Source organism: Staurois parvus, unplaced genomic scaffold (assembly GCF_062004578.1).
Source record: "Staurois parvus isolate SC_StPar_1 unplaced genomic scaffold, SC_StPar_1.0 ptg000649l, whole genome shotgun sequence".
Classification (NCBI taxonomy): Eukaryota; Metazoa; Chordata; class Amphibia; order Anura; family Ranidae; genus Staurois; species Staurois parvus.
In genome coordinates, this window is record NW_028318445.1 from 1,080,882 (window position 1) to 1,102,500 (window position 21,619).

Below are 21,619 nucleotides of genomic sequence, written 5' to 3' on the forward strand. Positions count from 1 at the left end.
CAAACAGGTAATTTTTCTCCTTCACTGATGTGCGTTGAGGCAGCACTGATGGGCGCTGATAGGTGGCACTGACTGGCAGCACAGCTAGGCACTGACTGGCAGCACTGATGGGCACAGGTGGGTGCACTGATGGGCACAGGTGGGTGGAACTGGTGGGTGGCACTGCTGGGCACCGATCATCAGGGCACTGATCATCAGTGGCTTGGTGATCAGTGCCGATTCCCGCTCTGACAACAGCCGGTTCTTGGCAGTACTTTCCTCGTGTTCTGACAGCGTGAGGAAAGTGTAGCCGAGAACCAGCAATATAACGCCCTCCCAGAACTGGCTGGCCGCAGTGTAGCCCTCGTTCGGCTATCTGCGGTCAGCAGGTGGTTAAAATGCCTGCAGCCAAAATCAGTGTGTATTTAAAATAAAAATAAAAAAGTATATCATTTTTTTTTTTTTTTCTAAAGGGCCAATTCACACTAATTGATTGTATTTTTAAGGGCCAATTCACACTAATTGATTGTATTTTTAAGGGCCAATTCACACTAATTGATTGTATTTTTAAGGGCCAATTCACACAGCTGTAGAAATGCAGATCAACAGAAGGACATCTGAAAAACAGTAAATTTCCAGTGTGTCCTGTTTACACCATAATGCTGCTTTCACCTGCGTTGTGCTAAAATATTATTATACAGGATTTATATAGCGCCAACAGTTTGCTCAGCGCTTTACAATATAAAGGGAGACAATACAGCAACGCTACAGTTCAATACAAGAGGGATAGGAGGGCCCTGATTCTTAGAGCTTGCAATCTAGGAGACAAAATACAACATACATGCATTTTAGGGCAATGCATGGATGTCAACACAATGCACAGAATATCCTGTGAAAATGCAGTGTGCTTTAACATGAGCTAAAATTCATGTCAATAGATGTCAAAATGTATAGCAATGGATGTTGAAATGTACGTCAGTGGAAGTCAATACGCGACTCAAATGGATGTAAAATGTACCTCCATTTTTCCATACATCTCAGCACGTCAGTGTGAATTAGTCCAATGTTTGCACCGCTGACACAACACGAACAGCAAAGAATACTGTGGACTCAGATGAACTGAGACTATACAGCGCAATCGTAACCTCAGTTTAACAGACCAATGAAATACTCAAGATATTATTTTAAACACATTGAGCACAATCAAATAAACTGTCTCCCGTAAACTGTTAAAATTCTAACCCCAGCTTGGTTTACAACTATTAATGCGGCTGGCTTCTGCTCAGTCAGTGCTGCTTCCCTGAATTTCAGGTCTTCACAGGAAAGGGTTAACAGTTGACAGTGCAGTCTTCATCCCCTCTGTCAGTCTTGGTGGGAGGAGCAGGGGAGTGCCTTGCCATCCTAGGTTACAAGGCTGTGTGTTTCTATTGATGCACACAGTGTAGGGAGCTACAGCCTTGCATGCAAGGGTGGCTACATAGGATGCTGCAAGAGAAAGGAGCCACTTTGAAACAGGAAATGAGGGAAGTGATCATGGCATCAGCTTTAACTGGAACATAGGCAAGGATTAAAGAAAGATAAGCTGCATACTCAGTAAGTGATTCAATCAGCTGCTGAAAGTGCTTAAAAAACTGGGAGGTATCAAATGTCAGGACATGGAGGGGAACAAGTGACACTGGTGATGGGAAGATTAGTCGTAAAACCAGTCGGAGGTGACGTGGCAGAAAGAACAATCAGCAGACAGGTGATGTCTATGTAAATAAGGACGACTGCTTTCCATAAACCCCGGATATTCGAACTCAGCAGCATTTGCTTACCTGCCGCGCGGGTGAGGAAGACGAAACAGAGCATAACACACGCTTCAATCAGAGCCACGCCATTCTACCTCCTTCCACGATATTCCAGCAAAATATTCAACCTTGTGACATTCATCTATCGTGTATCCCATTATGTAATGCTTTTTCAGGCGCTTGAAGGACCATTGGTGTGCAAAATGGTCCTTTGAGGGAGTCATATTCTGTAGACCACTGTAGATGCTCACTGGGTACAACAAATATCATATAAAAAAAAAAAAAAGGCGCACCACCACTACTTACTTTATGTAAAAACAAGCTTTATTCTTCCTTGGGTAACAACCTCCTGCTGGACAGAGGATTCTCCACTGACGCATTTTGCCGTAACAAAGATCTTATGTCTGGTAAAAAGGTGGATGACGGCATTCCAGGATTCAAAAACAACTTCTTTATTTCATTCCATTTTTTTTTATTGATTACAGGACTATATATAAAGTGCCAACCATTTACTCAGCTCTACATACTGTACAATCACATCAGTCCCCGCCCTCATGAGCTTACAATCTAAGGCGTGGTTCATACCTACAAGTACGATCGAGCGCAGATGCATTTCGGCACATTGTTCTCACATGTTGCATGTAGGGCGGCACATTCATTTCAATGAGAAATTCGAAAAAGAAGTCCCTGACTCTTTTCCAAAAATGTGCTGCATCAAGTCACAGGATGCTGCGGCACCATGCGGTTTGGCGTGTGCAAAAATTTGCAAATGTGTGGGGGTGACAATAATAATAGCCGTACCACGTGTCAAGTGTTTCTCTGCATGTCAGGAATGAAAGCATTTTTGAGCATGTTCCTGACATGCAAAGATCTGAATCTAGCCTCACATACATACATACATACATACATACTAGAGCCAATGTAGACATACTGAAGCCAAGTAGTCTACGAGCATATCTTTGGATTTAATTGAGTACAGATGGTAGCAAGAACTTACGCGTTTTATGCTCAAAGACACTCGCTCAAGGTACAGCAGGTAGCTTTTGGGCATGAAACACATAATAATCTTGTTATCTGCTGTACTCCATTTTAATGCAATGAAATAAAGTTTCATAGTTTTATTTATTTCAGGTACTTATATAGCGCTGTCAATTTACAGATACACTTTACATATATATTGTACACAAGTCCCTGCCCTCAAGGCGCTTATAATCTAAGGTCCCTAACTCATATTCATACATACACATATTGAGGCCATTTAACCGAACAGCATGTCTTTGGAGTGTGGGAGGAAACCAGAGGACCTGGAGGAAACCGGGAGGACATGAAACTCCAGGCAGGCATTGCCGTGGTTGGGATCTAAACCAATGACCTTAGTGCTGCCAGGTTGAAATGCTAACCACTTAGCCACTGTGTTTTATCAGATATACTCAATGACGAGCTGGATCTGCACCTACCGCTGTTTGCAGGCAAGCACTGGCCATCCTGGAGCAGTCCTTCTTTAAGGATTTCATTCTAACATAGTGCTTAGTCCTAGAGGTGACCTCTACAACTAAGCTCTACGTTAAGACGAAACGCGTCAGTGGGGAGCCTGTGTCCAGCAGGATGTTGCCGCAGAAGAATAAAACTTGTTCAAATATTTTTTAATTCAACTTTTATTTGATTTTACAGTACAAATAGAACACCACATTTTCAAAAATATTTCACATATACATATTTCCATTTACCCCAATATTACTCCTGCCCCCAACTTGTTCACAGATATAAAACTTCAGTGGTGCATCCTGTTTTTTTTTTAATGCTGAATGCTAAATGTTAATAAGATGAATGGCAACAGGACCCGAATACCATGTTCAATGCCAACCTAGTAGCGGAGCCATAAAACTTGTTAATCTGTTTGGATCCAACATACAGTATACTTCAAGAGTCTGTATGTAACATGCAGAAAATTTTATTATGGTTGGAGATAGCCAAATGGTGGCATTTTGGAGATAACCAGTCAGCAATTTTAAACCTATAAGAACAATATTCTTCCCAGAAATGGCGGCACCCTTACCCTCAGCATACAAGCAGAAGTTGGTGTTCAAACCTAACCTTCACGAAAAAAACGTGATCGGCTGCTGCAGGCAACATGCAACTTTTTTTTAAGTTTCCATCGCTATCTCCCATTATACAGAACTCTTCTGATCCCTGCAGGCCACTGAATGACCAATAAAATGAGTCTCTGCTCTTCACTGCAATACGGCAATATACAGGAAAGCTGCAAGTCAGTGCGGCATCCTCGGGAGACCTTGTGTAAGCAGAAAACACACTTCCCCGGGGACTGTGCTGTAACAGCTGCTGTTCACAACACAATGTACTGCTGCTGGATGTGAATGAAAGCCTAGGGCACTAAATATTTTTCAAGAACACCAAGACACGAACATTAGTCTTCTTGAAAGAATGTGACGTGACGTTAAAGGTGAATGCCAGAAAAACAGCTAAAGTATGCAAATGAAATGCGTACGTGGGAGCCGCTTTACCTGGCGAAGGATTTGTATCTTGTGCCCATCCATTTCTGAGGTTATACAACCCCATCATACAACACAGCCAAAAGGGTGACCTGACTTTAAACAACAAAGCTAGATCACCTGCCCACCCACACCTGAGATTCGACAGTGAAGGAGCAGCAGCAGACTGATGGGTCTTCTCTTTGCTCTCTCCTTCTGTCAGTTTTTTCTAAGCACATGCGCACCGTTGCACATCTGATTGGCTTCTGGTGCTGACCTCTCACTCCTACTCTGAGTTCTGCTGTACAGGGACTAACAAGAGATAGACACTGACTCTTTGATTATGCTCGCAGTCTCTTGGTACAATGTCCTCTCTGCTCCTGCCAGGTAGCAGCTGGTGAAATTGAACGCTCAACTTCTGTGCTTGATTGGCAAAAAAGAGCCCCGTCTACAGGTACACCTCCCTACCTACCATAGCAGTGGAGTCTTTCCCCTCTGGGAAGTGCCCTACATGACAGAGCTGACCCCCAAGCAGAACACACATGGAAAGAGTTTGGAAGTCTCTGACGGCCAAGAAGTTAAAGTTCAACAAGATCATCTACACCTGCATGAACAAGGGATCAAATGAATGGAAGAGCAATCTGGACAGCTTCACATCTTTGTTTATCATGTGGCAAAGGCAATACATGTTACATGAAATTCCTCACACTCTGTCTGAGGATTGGGTGGCCAAGCAGACCAAAAGAAAGCTGAACCTGAAGGTCAATCCCATGAACGGATTCCCTGCCAAGTGGGACTTTGACGTGACCAAATGGAAGAAGCAAGATGGACACATGTGGGATTCCCAATGTCCATAAAAAGTTCAATATTTCACTGCGGTTCACTCACTACCTCCTTTCTTGATTTACTGGACTGTGGTTCCAATACAGTGCTGGTTTACTTAAAACACAAAAAAAAAAATAAATAAATAAAAAATTATATATATTTATTTTATATAAATATATATATATATATATAAATAATAATATGTTGCTCTTAGCAGGGGCATCCATGATTGCAAGATGGGCAAACTGTGGGGTCTGACAGTGGGGACAGTGAGGGATCACCTGCGGAGAAAGGAGGTCCTGACTCCTCTACAGTCATGGCCGAAATTGTTGGCACCCTTGATATTTTTCCTGAAAATCAAGTATTTCACACAAAAAAGGTATTGCATTAACACATGTTTTGCTATACACATGTTTATTCCCTTTGTATGTATTGGAACAAATATAAAACAGAGGCAGAAAAGCAAATATGACATAATGTCACACAAAACCCCAAAAATGGGCTGGACAAAAGTATTGGCACCCTTAACTTAATATTTGGTTGCACACCCTTTGGAAAACATAACTGAAATCAGTCGCTTCCTATAACCATCAATAAGCTTCTGACACCTCTCACCCGGAATTTTGGACCACTCTTCCTTTGCAAACAGCTCCAGGTCTCTCTTATTGGAAGGACACCTTTTCCCAACAGCAATTTTAAGATCTCTCCACAGGTGTTCAATGGGATTTAGATCTGGGCTCATTGCTGGCCACTTCAGAACTCTCCAGCGCTTCTTTGCCATCCATTTCTGAGTGCTTTTTGACGTATGTTTGGGGTCATTGTCCTGCTGGAAGACCCAGGATCTTGGACGCAAACCCAGCTTTCTGACACTGGGCCCTACAGTGCGACCCAAAATCCTTTGGTAATCCTCAGATTTCATGATGCCTTGCACACAGTCAAGGCACCCAGTGCCAGAGGCAGCAAAACAACCCCAAAACATCATTGAACCTCCACCATATTTTACCGTAGGTACTGTGTTTTGTTCTTTGTAGGCCTCATTCCGTTTTCGGTAAACAGTAGAATGATGTGCTTTACCGAAAAGCTCTATCTTGGTCTCATCTGTCCACAAGACGTTTTCCCAGAAGGCTTTTGGCTTACTCAAGTACATTTTGGCAAACTGTAGTCTTGCTTTTTTATGTCTCTGTGTCAGCAGTGGGGTCCTCCTGGGTCTCCTGCCATAGCGTTTCATTTCATTTAAATGTCGACGGATAGTTTGCGCTGACACTGATGCTCCCTGAGCCTGCAGGACAGCTTGAATGTCTTTGGAACATGTTTGGGGCTGCTTATCCACCATCCGGACTATTCTGCGTTGCAATCTTTCATCAATTTTCCTCATCCGTCCACGACCAGGGAGATTAGCTACAGTGCCATGGGTTGCAAACTTCTTGATAATGTTGCGCACTGTGGACAAAGGCAAATCTAGTTCTCTGGAGATGGACTTGTAACCTTGAGATTGTTGATATTTTGCCACAATTTTGGTTCTCAGGTCCTCAGACAGTTCTCGTCTCCTCTTTCTGTTGTCCATGCTTAGTGTGGCACAGACAGACACACAATGCAAAGGTTAAGTGAACGTCTCTCCTTTTTATCTGCTTTCAGGTGTGATTTCTATATTGCCCACACCTGTTACTTGCCCCAGGTGAGTTTACAGGAGCATCACATGCTTGTAACATTCTTATTTATCCGCAGTTGTGAAAGGGTGCCAATACTTTTGTCCAGCCCATTTTTGGAGGTTTGTGTGACATTATGTCGAATTTGCTTTCTTTCCTCCCTTTTTTTGTTTTGTCCCAATACACACAAAGGGAATAAACATGTGTATAGCAAAACATGTGTTAATGCAATACGTTTCGTGAGAAATACATGATTTCCTGGAGAAATATCAAGGGTGCCAACAATTTCGGCCATGACTGTATATAGATCTTTAGTTATCACTAGAGCGATCACCAGCAGGAGGAAGGAGATTCTCATTTCACTTTATAGATCTTTAAATGATCACTAAAGGGACCACCAGTGGAGAGAAGACGTCCTGATTCTTCTATGTAGACCTTTAGTTATCCCTAGAGGGATCAACCATGGAGAAAGGAGATCCTAATTCCTCTCTATAGATCTTTAGTTATCACTAAAGGGATCCCCAGTAGGAGGAAAGAGGTCCAGATTCCCATATATAGATCTTTAAGCCACTCATAGATGGATATAATCTTGGCCAGTTCAAAAGGAACCCGCCGATATTTGATCCATCTATGCGCAGGCTGGGTGTATGGAAGATCCATCCATCAATCTTCTTCAGTACAACCAGCCTATCAGATTTTTTTGCATGCAAACACTGCCAATGGCTATAGGAACTAGCAGTGATCATTAAGTTCTGTCGGCAGGTAAGGCCCCCTGCTGGCAGAATACAATACAGCTGATTCCCCCATAAACACTGACTGTGTTGACCAGGGTAGTGAGCGTTTTTTTTGCTGAAACTCGTGTTTACAAGAAAGAAAATTGCATCATCGTCTATGGCTTGCCTTCGGTATCACTAGAGGGATCATCAGCAGGAGGAAGAAGGTCCAGATTCTCCTATATAGACCTTAAGTTATCACTAGAGGGATCCCCAGATAGTCCTACATCCTTTATATAGATCTTTATCACTAGAGGGGTCACCAGAAGGATGTCCTACTTCCTTTATATAGATCTTTAGTTATCACTAGAGGGGTCACCAGAAGAAGGTCCTACATCCTTTATATAGATCTTTAGTTACCACTAGAGGGGTCACCAGAAGAAGGTCCTACATCCTTTATATAGATCTTTAGTTATCACTAGGGGGGTCACCAGAAGATCCTACATCCTTTATATAGATCTTTAGTTATCACTAGAGGGGTCACCAGTAGGAGGTCCTACTTCCTTTATATAGATCTTTAGTTATCACTAGAGGGGTCACCAGAAGAAGGTCCTACATCCTTTATATAGATCTTTAGTTACCACTAGAGGGGTCACCAGAAGAAGGTCCTACATCCTTTATATAGATCTTTAGTTATCACTAGGGGGGTCACCAGAAGATCCTACATCCTTTATATAGATCTTTAGTTATCACTAGAGGGGTCACCAGTAGGAGGTCCTACTTCCTTTATATAGATCTTTAGTTATCACTAGAGGGGTCACCAGAAGGATGTCCTACATCTTTAATATAGATCTTTAGTTATCACTAGAGGGGTCACCAGTAGGAGGTCCTACTTCCTTTCTATATAAATATCTTTAGTTAGACCTCACTTAGAATACGGTGTCCAGCCCTGGAGACCTCAGTTATTGGTAGGATAAGAAAGTAGTTGATACTTGGAATAGACTTCCGAATGAGGTAATAAGTCAATCAGCAGTAAGTGAATTTAAACATGCTTGGACAAACCTAGATCTATACTCAAAAAAAATCAAAATCAGGGCCGACTCAATGAACCAGTTGGTCTTTTTCTACCATCACTCTTCCGTGTTTCTAAGGTTGGTGCCTGATTCATCTGAAACACATCCAGGTGTGGCCACTGCCATACAATATTAACTGTCATATTTAGAGCAATCATTATAAATGTTTGCAAATATTTTTTGTTATGTCTGGGAAAACAAAAGACTTTACAGAATAACGTGTATAAGTCCAGGATACAGGAAAAGGTTTTCCGTGTGTGTGCAGCAGGTGCGGGATTTGCAGCGCTCCTTGTATCAATAGCGTAATGAGCTCTTGTACTCGGGTACAATGTCTCTGGGGACATTCGATCATTGTTAATAAAAGGTGAGTGTTTACCTGCTAAATGGCATCTGCAATATATCCTATTTTCAGCTACATTTCAGATCTATGCCATTTATTAATACAAAGGGGAGGAAGAGAACAGAGATGTGACTGTTTATTTTTGAAAGGGAGGGCAGGTACCCATGGGATGTTTTGTCAAACTAGCTTCACACTGGTGTCCTCCAAGGATATTGAAGTAGAGAGGATCTATGTTTTGAATAGGACAGGATTAAGGGGAAAATGGCAGCAGCCATGTTGGTTTGGTGGATTTGTCCGCTCTTGGGGTGATCATACAACTCCCAGGTCGTCGTGTGCTGTAGCTATTCTCTAGCTGTCAGCCTGTGGTTATCCTGCCCTATTGGGCTTTTATGGCTCCATTCCTGACATCTGCAAGAGATTTTCAAACCTTCTTGTGTAACCTACAGGTGCAAATGGGCAGCTATTAGTGCCGCGACAAAGTATTTTAGCACCCAAGGTGCAAAGCTAAAGTGCCCCCCAACCCCATAGGTTGCCAACTGTCTCATCGACAAAGGTTGCAGGTACTGCCCTTTTTGCGCCCTCCTCCTACTGAAGCACCAAAAGGCGACCATCTGTTCTGCCTACCCATGACCCCAGTCCGGATGGTGGGAGCCCCTCTTATTGGGCACAGCAGTTGTGCTGACATGAGAACGCAGGGCAGGGATGGGGAAATCACCCTGTAATGGGCACAGTAGGCATCCAGTGTAGGAATGGTGGGAAATCCCTCATAACGGGCACAGCAAATGTGAAGATTCGGGAACTCTGTGCAGGGGTGATGGAAACCCTTCATAATAGGCACAGTAGATGCGCAGACCTAGGAACATAGAGCAAGGGTGGTGGGAGCCCCTTGTAATGGGTGCAGCAAGTGTGAAGATCTAGGAATGTGGCGCAGGGGTGGTGGGAACTCCTCATAATGGACACAGCTGGTGTGCAGACCCAGGAACTCTATGCAGGAATGATGGGAACGCCTCATAATGGCCACAGCAGGTGTACAGTCTTGGGAACTCAGTGCAGGGATAATGGGAACCCTTCAAATTGGGTACAGCAGTTGTGTTAACATGTGACATGGGGTGGTGGTATCCCCCTGTAATAGGCACACTAAGTGTGCAGACCTGGGAACTCGGGGTAGGAATGGTAGGAGCCCCTCATAATAGTGCAGCAGATTTAAAGACTCAGCTACTCAGTGGGGGGTGGTGGAAACCCCTCATATAGGGCACAGTAGTTGTGCAGACCCAGGAACTTTGGGCAGGGGTGGTAGGAGACCATTATAATGAGAACAGTAGGTGTGAAGACCCAGGAACTCAGCACAGACATGGTGGGAACCCCTTATATTGGGCACAGCAGGTGTGAAGGCCTAGTCACCTAGTGCAAGGATAGTGGGAACCCCTCATAATGGGTGCAGCAGGTGTGAAGACCTAAGAACAGTGCGTGGGGGTGGTAACCCCTCACAATGGGCACAGTAGGTGTGCAGTTCTGGGAACTTAGCATAGGGGTGATGGGAGCCCCTCATAAATGGACACAGCTGGTGTGCAGACCCAGGAACTCTATGCAGGGGTGGTCAGAACCCCTCATAAAAATCGGCACAGCGGGTGTGCAGACTTTGGAACTTTGTGCAGGGATAGTGGGAACCCCTCATACTAAGCACAGCAGTTGTGTCGACATGTAAACTAAGTGCAAGGATGGTGGGTTTCCTTTTTTGTAATGGGCGCAACAGATGTAAAGACCCAGGAACTCAGCACAGAGCTGGTGGAAACCCCCTCATAATGGGCACAGCAGGTGTAAAGACCCAGAAACTCAGCACAGGGCTGGTAGGAACCCCTCATAATGGTCACAGCGGGTGTAAAGACCCAGAAACTAAGCACAGGGCTGGTGGGAACCCCTCATAATGGGCACAGCAGGTGTAAAGACCCACAAACTCAGCACAGAGCTGGTGGAAACCCCCTTATAATGGGCACAGCAGGTGTAAAGACACAGAAACTCAGCACAGGGCTGGTGGGAACCCCTCATAATGGGCACAGCAGGCGTAAAGACCCAGGAACTCCGCACAGGGCTGGTGGTAACCCCTCATAATGGGCACAGCAGGCGTAAAGACCCAGGAACTCCGCACAGGGCTGGTGGTAACCCCTCATAATGGGCACAGCAGGCGTAAAGACCCAGGAACTCAGCACAGGTCTGGTGGTAACCCCTCATAATGGGCACAGCAGGTATACAGACAAAGAAACTCTCACCGAGAATCCCTGAGAAACAAGAAAAACTGGTGGTTTACCTCTTCAGCATCAACCAAGCACTAAAAACATCAATTTTGGATGGACTGACCCTTGAAGAAAACAATGTATTTTTTCCCCCCTGTCCGATTCTAAGCTGCTTGCCCTGCCAGGGTCATTACTGAATATCCGCAAACCTGAGTCGTCTCGAATCCGGGGGTTTGTGTTTCGTCTAGCGATCTCCTTTATCACCTGATCTCCAGGCTGGCTAAACGATACGGCTGGCTATATGAGGAACAATACGTAAGCGCAGCGGTGAATGAATGGGGCCGTCTTTAAAATTTAAACATTCGTGAAAATCTCATGTATCTTTATCCGGATCAAGATGTGTGAGATTGTCGGAGGATGAGGGATTGCCATTACATCGTACAGCCAGCCACAGATCAGATTCTGCCCAGTCAGGACAAGCACACAGATTCCTCGGAGAGATATCCAATCTCACCTGACACCTGCGGTCCACTGACGGAGACAGAACACGTAAGCTGGTTATAGAGTAGTAGATTTTCGAACAGGAATTTGTACCAATTTGCAGGAAAATTCTCAGTACAGTAAATGAATTGACGAAGGTCGTTCAAAAGTACCACAAAATTTTGTTTGCTTTCAATTGTGGAACGAACGTTCTCAAAAACCTAAAAAATTTAATGAAATTCTACTAGTGTTTAGCCAGTTTTAGGAGCAGGCAATAGATCCGTTCCCCATCCTTCTGGTAGATCGGATGGCAGTCAGATGGAAATGGACAGGCGGTCCATTTTTATCCATCCGCCCCATAGAGAACAGCAGGCTGTGCCCGTGTCCTCTCTGCACAAGCAGAGCAGATATGGACCTGTCATCCAACTATTCAGCGAGGATCAGCGGACAAATTCCCAGCTGAGCAGGCGGATCTGCTGCCGGAGTCTGCCCCATGTGAAAGGGGCCTTAACGCCGTACATCCTCCCCACCTCCCAGGTCCCCACTGCACTTACTTTTGTGGATGCAGAGTGGTCATTACCAATGCAGCTGGTGTAGCAGTCTGGGGATCTGCAATCCCCACTCTATCTGAAGGGCTTCTAGGACAGATTAGAGCAAGCGGTCAACGAAATCACATGCTGGCACTAACCAATCAGAATCACTCTGAGCTGTCCCATGAGCGCTACGGATAGAAGGGCAGGGTTTTTAAAACCCTAGACCACTACACTGGCTACATGGACACTGACAGCTCCCCTGGTAGGGGAGGGATGTAGACTGTTAGTTCACCTTTAGGGCCGGTTCACACCAGATGCAGTCAAGTGCGTTTTTTTTCAGCAACAAAAAAAATGCATGAACAGTAGGTTATATGGATTCCAATGGCATAGTTCACATTATTGCAGTGCGTTCCGGTCCCAAAAAGTTAGAACTTGCTGCATTTTTTCTGCACTGAACTGTATGTAACGCAGCAAAGCGCAGCACTGAATGCATCTGAACACATCAAAAAAATGCATCGGAACATATTACAGCAAAAAAAAAAAAAAAGTGTGTATGCAGAAATACATCCGGAGTGCATTTTTGTGGTGTGAACCAGCCCTTAAATTTTTTTGTAAAAGGTGAATTGATAATTTAAGGGCCAATTTTCAGCAGATACATTTTTGACCGCATTCCAACTGCATAGATGGTCCAAAATCCATGTTATCCTATAGGCATAGTTTACACCATTACAGTGCAGTGGAAAAAAATACAGCATGATGTATTTTTCCTAGAGAAAAAAGCGAAAAAGAAAGAAAAAGAAGAAAAAGAGAAAAAGAAGAAAAAAGCGAAAAAGAAGAAAAAGAGAAAAAGAAGAAAAAAGCGAAAAAAAGAAAAAAGCGAAAAAGAAAAAAGCGAAAAAGAAAAAAGCGAAAAAGAAAAAAGCGAAAAAGAAAAAAGCGAAAAAGAAAAAAGCGAAAAAGAAAAAAGCGAAAAAGAAAAAAGCGAAAAAGAAAAGAAAGCGAAAAAAAAAGAAAAGAAAAATAAAATAGCGAAAAAGAAGGAAGGAAAGAAGTGACCTCACAGGACAAACGTAGAAAGAAAAAAAGTGCGTCAACTGCTTGTGAATGCGCATCAAATGTATGCAATTGTACACAAAACATGCAGTAGAAGTACAGTTTCTGGTATGAATGGGCCCTAAGATCTCACCAGCTACTCTGTGCTGTGGCGTAAAAAATCCCCCGTGCTTTCCAGTGCCCGGTGAGCCACATATGTCACATGTCTAAATCACTGATACCCCAATATCCACAAAACCCAAAATAAAATAGGTAAAATTTCCGGTCGCCAGGATATTACTCCGCCCCCCCCCGCCCCGGGAAGCTATAATATGAACAAGGACCTAGCGTTTAAATCCGTCATATATCAAAAAGTCCTTTTTTCACAGTCACGTAGCGTATTCATACTACAAGTCCTTCCATTCTCCCAAGGGTCTCGACATTAATTTTTCAAGTGTCCAGTTCGTGTGTAACAAAAAAATCTGTGTACTCCTCTTCGTAAAGTGTTAACTCCTCATGCAAAAAAAATGTAAACTGCATTATCTTGTTAAATATAATAAAATATGTATTACTCTCATAATAAAAGTGCTAATATAGTGCCAATTCTCCACCATGTGACATCAATCTAAATCCGTAATTTCTACTTTTACCCTCCAATCAAAAATCCTCGCTTTATTAAACGGGGGATGAATCTTGTAAATCACCTTTTTCATTCTTCTTCATGATAAATTACTCCCCAAAAAAGATAATATCATATAGTATTTATACTATTTATAATATTTAAATTATTTATAATATCATATATTTTATTATATTATTTCATATGGATTTAAATTTATAATATCAGATAGTATTCATATGTATTTTCAGCAGAAAACAGTAGTGCTAATGTGCTCACACTTCTTCAATCTCTGTGATCACCAATCAGTGCTCAATCCACCTAAGGTGGTGAGGTTTTGTTCAGGGAAACTACATTTCCAAAATCAAAATGTTCAAAGCACATTCAATTTTGAAGAACTTTCTGAAGCATTCAAGTTATTGAAAGTACTGAGAATTTTCATAACGTGTTTTCATGCGAAAATTCGCAAACGTAAGTTCAAAAATCCCTGTATGGACAGCTGTAGTCAGATTCAGGTACTTATTTTGCTTCTAACTTATGTCTTTTATCCCCGTCCCTGGAGTTCAGGTGCAGGATCCTAATAAAAAGTAATAGAAAGTGTCTTGCAGGATTTGCTCTTAGGCTCCATTCACACCGTGCAGGATGAAGGGGTCCTGCGTGGCTCTCGTCTTCTGTGATGTAATCACTCTTCAATAATTATTTCTGTGTCGCACAACGCAGCAAGTCACATGAGAAGTCGCAGCATGGTGGACCAGGGCCAAGAGTCAGTTATATGTATTTTATGATCCCCACTCAGCTGCTTAAAGCTGAACTCCGGGATCAGTAAATAATGGCCAAATACATTTGTCATGTTTATTCTTCCTCGAATCTTGACGTGCTTTGTGTATTTCTTCCAGATCCAGTGTGACACTTTCTCTCTGTGCAGGAGCTTCCTGTAATAAAGACCGCTCACTGCTGCTCTCTGTCTTTGTGCAGGGTGACTGGTCTTGTCGCCGCCCCCTTCCTGTAGTTTTCTGCAGGCAGCCTGTAGTAGGTGGTACTTGCTGGATCCTACCCACAGCTCTGCTCTCTGCACAGGTGATGTCACGGCTACTTCTACAAGGTAATATCTGAGTTTGTAAAGGCATTGGACGCACACAAAGAATATATCTATCTATCTATCTATCTATCTATCTATCTATCTATCTATCTCTTGTGGCTATTGAGAAATATTTTTTCTTTTAATTAAAGTTTTTGTGTCTTTAGTTTTAAACTCAGACAGCAACCTGAAATATCAGTTTTCTATAAATGGACCCTTGACCACAGATAACAATTCCTCTATAATAGATTTCTGTATCGCATTGTGGAGCATTGCTGAGTCTTCTGTGATCATTTGATAGGAAACTGTATCTGTTACCTAATCTACACCGCGCAAATCACACCGGCATTACTCTGGCCTGTGGCCTGGGGCGATATCCGAGCCTCGACACACTGGGCTTTGTCTAGGTGATCTACACAAAGTTCCCTGACGTCACATAGTTCTTGTCTCCTGATCCTCCGCCGACAGTGTCACTGGAATAACCCTTTGTTAACTGTCCCTGATGGCAAGCAGCCTTTATATACAGTTACTGGACAAATATACACGATTGTATAATATATATACTATATTGCCAAAAGTGTTGGGCCAGCCCTCCAAATCATTGGATTTAGGTGTTCCAATCACCTCCATGGCCACAGGTGTATACAATCAAGCCCCTAGGCATGCAGACTGCTTCTACAAACATTGGTGAAAGAATGGGTCGCTCTCAGGAGCTCAGTGTCTCCAAGCGTGGTCCTGTGATAGGTTGTCACCTGTGCAATAAGTCCATCCGTGACATTTCCTGGCTACTAAATATTCCACGCTCAACTGTTAGTGGGATTATAACAAAGTGGAAGCAACTGGGAACAACAGCAACTCAGCCACCAAGTGGTAGGCCACGTCGCATGACAGAGCGGGGTCAGCGCATGCTGAAGCACACAGAAGTCGCCAACTGTCTGCAGAGTCAATAGCTAAAGACCTCCAAACTTAGTGTGGCCTTCAGATTAGCACAACAACAGTGCGTAGAGAGCTTCATGGAATGGGTTTCCATGGCCGAGCAGCTGCATCCAAGCCTTACATCACCAAGTGCAATGCAAAGCATCGGATGCAGTGGTGTTAAGCACGCCGCCACTGGACTCTAGAGCAATGGAGACGTGTTCCCTGGAGTGACTAATCACGATTCTCTATCTGGCAATCTGACGGATGTGTCTGGGTTTGGCGGTGGCCAGGAGAACAGTACTTGCCTGACTGCATTGTGCCAAGTGTGGTGGAGGGGGGATTATGGTGTGGGGTTGTTTTTCAGGGGTTGGCTTGGCCCCTTAGTTTCAGTGAAGGGAACTCTTAAGGCATCAGCATACCAAAACATTTTGGACAATTTCATGCTCCCACCTTTGTGGGAAGAGTTTGGGGATGGCCCCTTCCTGTTCCAACATGACTACACACCAGTGCACAAAGCAAGGTCCATAAAGACATGGTAGAGCCAGTTTGGGGTGGAGGGACTTGACCGGCCTGCACAGAGTCCTGACCTCAACCCCATAGAACACCTTTGGGGTGAATTAGAGCGGAGACTGTGAGCCAGGCCTCCTCCCCCAACATCAGTGCCTGACCTGACAAATGTGCTTCTGGAAGAATGGTCCAACCTTCCCATAGACACCCTCCTAAACCTTGTGGACGGCCTTCCCAGAAGAGTTGAAGCTGTTATAGCTGCAAAGGGCGGGGCCAACTCAACATTGAACCCTACGGACTAAGACTGGGGCGCCATTAAAGTTCATGGGCATGGAAAGGCAGGCCGACCAATACTTTGGCAATATAGTGTGTGTGTGCGCAGACATTTATATACTGCAACCTCTGTGTGCTGACCAAAAGCATTAAACTGGTGCTCATTTATGGCACAGCAAAAGGTTTGCCTCAGGCTACGATCACACCTAGCATTTTGTGAAAGCGCATTTTTGCATGTGTTTTTTGTACATTTTGTTCACAATTTCGTGCTGCACACACAGGTCAGCCCAGTCATTTTAATGGGCTGCTCTATGCGTGACAAAAGCACCAAAGTAGCTCATGGACCATTTTGGGTGTTGAGATTCATGCGGTTTTTTTGTTTTTTTTAACTGTGCATTTTGGCTGCTTGCCACATTTGGGGTGGCATTATCAATGAATGGCACATGCCGTCCTGTCGCTATATGACCAATAATATTGGTTTTGTTTGCCAAGCACAGTTGTGCCTTTGTTTTTTTTTTTTGTTTTAATCAGATTTTTTAATTTATTATTTTTTTTAAACAAAGAACAAATGGCACAGCAAATGCGACACGCTTTTTGCACGTTTTCTGAACACATGTAAAAATGCATGCTTTTGCGCGTGTTCACAAAACGCTCAAGTGTGCATGCAGCCTCACTCCCCCAATCCCCAGCCGTATAGACTGAACTATCATTCAGTCCCCTGCCATTCATGTACCAGTAGCCGAAGGGCATACCCCGAATTATGGTATGGGTGTCAACCCGTGTGACAACACTGGCCAATCACATAGATCCAAGAATGCTAGGCATCAATCCCCCTCATTGGGAATAATATCATAGCTTTGTAAATGTATTATCTGGATAACTAAGACTTGTAGTTGAGGTTCTTGCAGAAATTACTGCAGTGCACAAAGACACTCAATGGTTGAAGTTGGCTTTGTTGTGGGCAATTTGTTCTGGGAAAACCATTTCAGGATCTTTTTTGTATTCCTGGCCCCACCCTCCTAGATATAATCTTCCATTTATTTTAGGTACTTATATAGCTCAATTTAAGGAGCGATTTACACACACACACACACACACACACACACACACACACACACACACACACCTATTTAGAAGCACTAATTGTCAATGGCTTCCACTTTGGGATGTTACATAAACCAAGGAAAAGGCCTGTACAGTTTGGATACACCAGGTTTGTCAAAATGAAAGGAGGCTTTGATATGTTTACCAAATATTATTACAAAGGTTATCAGTGCCTGCGGAAGAAGCTGGAGGACTCTGGCAAAGAGGAAAAGTCGATGGCACCGATGAGGATGGAGTGCATGGGGCAGCTTGGACTTAACATTGCTGGAGGACGTGTAGACCAACACCACCACTGTCCAACAAAATGGTTTACGCTTAACTGTAACCTCCTAACTCTCACTAATTAGTACTTCAATGCCTTGTCTACTGTTTCCATAGACAGCTGTGAAGCACATAAGCAATATTTTCCAGAAGGTTCTAGAACAAAAAGGAGGACAACATAAAATGTTCACTTACTGCCATGACAAGTTCGAATGGGTACTTGTACACCCGTACCGGGGACTGGTACTTCTGCACCATCTTCCTTCACCGTCTAGGGTGGTCTATCTGTAAAAAAGACAAAGACATTCTGTCAGCCATTGTGTTTCTTTCCATTTACTTAATTTGAGCTAGGACTATTCCTTCGTCCTAAATGAAAGGGGTTCACAATACAGGGTTCTAATTCTTCTCTACACTATCCCAAAAATAAAATGGTTTTGGCTTTACATTAATATATTACAGGAATTTTCATAGTGCCAACAATTTAAGCAGAGCTTTACATATTGAACATTCACATCAGTCCCTGCCCTCAAGAAGCTTATAATCTAAGGTCCCTATCTCACTTACATACTTTCCCATACTGGGGGACACCTCAGACATCAGCCAATTAACCTATTAGCAGGTCTTTGGAGTGTTTGACAACAATCCTCCCATAAGAGTATATATTAATTTACATATTTTATCCATGTCATTTACCTGTAAACACTTCCCTTGTGTAGATATCCAAAAACTCTGAGATGTGTCGCCATCTTGGATATGATGTCGGCTGCCCCAGCAATCTCGGCACACCAACTCAAGTGACACTATATAGCAGCCTCTCTCAATCTTTCCTTTCACATACATTTTAGAGTATACAGGACAAAGTTACCAGCCATAACAAGAAGGCATTTCAATAAACTACAGCAACAATGTTCTACATACTACACACTGTTTATAGTATAACATTTCAAAAGGTCAACTTGAGAAGGTGTGTGTTTGTGAAGGGGTGTGTGTGTGTGTAGGTGTGTGTGTGTTCACAGGGTTGTTAAAGGTAAATGGATAAAAGGATTTCAATACACATATTGCTAGATGGTATGTAAGTGGGGAGCCTTGTATTGAAGGTGTTTTAAAGCTTTGTGAGAGTGGTAGGATAGTCTGGTTTGGATGGTCAAGGGGTGGAAGGGGTTGGAGGAAAAAACAAAAGTCAATGGGAAGAATGCCCCTTCCACTGGTGGTCAATGGGAAGAATGCCCCTTCCATTGGTGGTCAATGGGAAGAATGCCCCTTCCATTGGTGGTCAATGGGAAGAATGCCCCTTCCATTGGTGGTCAATGGGAAGAATGCCCCTTCCATTGGTGGTCAATGGGAAGAATGCCCCTTCCATTGGTGGTCAATGGGAAGAATGCTCCTTCCATTGGTGGTCAATGGGAAGAATGCTCCTTCCATTGGTGGTCAAAGGGAAGAATGCTCCTTCCATTGGTGGTCAAAGGGAAGAATGCTCCTTCCATTGGTGGTCAATGGGAAGAATGACCCTTATAATGGTGGTCATTGAGAAGATTGCCTTTGATTACTGGTCAGTGAGAAGAATGCCCCTTACATTGGTGGTCAGTGGGAAGAACGCCCCTTACATTGGTGGTCAAGTGGGAAGAACGTCCCTTACATTGGTGGTCAAGTGGGAAGAACGTCCCTTACATTGGTGGTCAAGTGGGAAGAATATTCCTTACATTGGTGCTCATTGGTGCACAAAGGGTAGCATTCCCCTTTTACAAATAGCTAAAAAAAGATAACTGGTGTAAATGGTTACTTATTTGAGAGGTAGAAATTGCTCACTGCTCAAGGACCCCTGGCAACCTCTGAAGGAACGCTAGGGTTTCATAGAACTCCAAATGGAAAAAGCTGCTCTATAGTATTACACTTCACTCCTAGCTGCATACAAAGTTATGTGGGAAGGTGGTGGGAGGTCAGAGGAGCTGGGCCAGCATAAACAGTAAGTATACACTACCAAAAGATGAGAGTGCTAAGGCAGGCAAAAAGGGAGGGGCTTTGCTAGGAAATGAATGCCCCAAAATTAGTTGAATTTTCTAGCAAGTTTAAAGGAAAAGTGCTACAAGTAAATCTTTAAAATGCTTGATTCTGTGGGGTTTACCAAAGTGTTTTTTATATCGGTGACAAAGTTTCTAACTTTACTATTTAAACAATATTTACTAATGAACGTCTATTTAAATTTGGCAGAATATTAACTATTAGTCTCTTAAAACACCATCAATGTTAGTTACTAAACAAATGGAATTTGACTCTACTAGGAAAAAACACTTGAAACAAAATGAATAATCGATTGCACATTATTGTTCTTATAATGTCATGAGTTATCGGCAAAATATAAACATGCGTTTCAAGATATTGTTTGCATCTTAATTATATTCGAATCTCAATCAGTAACTATTGACAGACTGACATACCATACAAATTAATTTCACAAAGCGTGCAAATATGTTTTTGTGCTCCGAGATTACAGTCAGCTGCATATTACGGTGGTACGAAGTCAAATAGTTGTCGGTCTCATGAGTGCCAAAGGTTTCAGATTGTTCTGGGGTGAAAGGACAGGGCTTATGCAAAGTTTACTCCAAACACGGAGAATTATACGGAAAGCCACAGAAGCAGATATGTCAAATGGGGCATACCTAGACTGCCAGACAGAGCAGATCATTTTAAAAACACCCTATTTTTGTTTCCATATAATATATATAAATATTTAAAAAAAAAAAAAAAAAAAAAAAAGGTCCAAGCAGTACTCGAGAAATCCTGCTTGGACCTTGCAGTAAAGTATCATGGACAGTACTCAGTTGTTCTTATTACAAGATGTACAATTATTCCAGAATGAAAACCACATTCACAGTTAGAATTTTGTTTGTTCTAAAAAGAATTTCTATCCTGCTCCTTCAAACATTTTCATCCCCATGGTCCAAATGTGAACATCAACTTGGCCCTACTAACCATTAGAAAATTGAACAAATGTTCTGAAATCAAAATTTAAGCAAAATTCAATGGGTACATCACCAGCTAAAGTATTTCATGCATTCTGACACTGTGACTGACTGCACACTTTTTATTTTATGTAAAAAGTAACATTGTTACTATTTATGTTATATTTGTCATTTATAGTCTATGACCAGATGAACCATTGTACTATCAGGCTTTGTTTTCTTTGTACAACTTTGTCAAAATTTAATATTATTTAATAAATAATTGTTAAAAAAAAAAAAAAAAAAAAAAACCCTACAAAAAAAGAACAAGTTATAATAAAAATAATTTAAAAGCAACAGAGCAATTTCAAAAAAAAAAAAAAAAAAAAAAAAAAAAAAAATCAAAAAATATGCCAAAAAAGCAGTAACCGGGGTATCACTAGGAGCCCCAGCTTAGCATGACCCAGGTCATGAAGATAAATTTGAAGGACAAAACAAAATATTAAGTGCTGACCTTCCAAACAAATACAAGATGTGCAACCGCTAGGTACTGCTAATATCTCTCCGACTAATATCTGATGGAATCAATAAGTGCCAATTAGAACAAAATGTGGTAACTAATAAATACTTTGGATAAATAATGACAAATGATAAGCAATGACATAACAGTCAACCTGTGCAAAAAAAAGAAGCATGGAAGTGCAATTACCGGGAAGCTGAAAATGAAAAGGGCAATGGATGGTTCTTTTAAGTTCCAGCTCTGTCTTAGAAGCTCAGTAGAAATCTCTG

General features: G+C 42.6%; 1 protein-coding gene across 3 annotated transcripts in view; it reads right to left on the reverse strand.

Moving 5' to 3' along the window:
* The window catches only part of SEC14L5 (SEC14 like lipid binding 5), a 107,273-nt gene that overhangs the window by 54,975 nt on the left and 30,679 nt on the right, over positions 1-21,619 (reverse strand). For all 3 annotated transcript variants that reach the window (XM_089694104.1, XM_089694106.1, XM_089694105.1), the window contains one exon: positions 18,087-18,176. In XM_089694104.1, coding sequence (XP_089550230.1) covers positions 18,087-18,149 — 63 coding nt within the window. In that variant the 5' untranslated portion in view covers positions 18,150-18,176. The remainder of the gene's footprint in view (positions 1-18,086; positions 18,177-21,619) is intronic.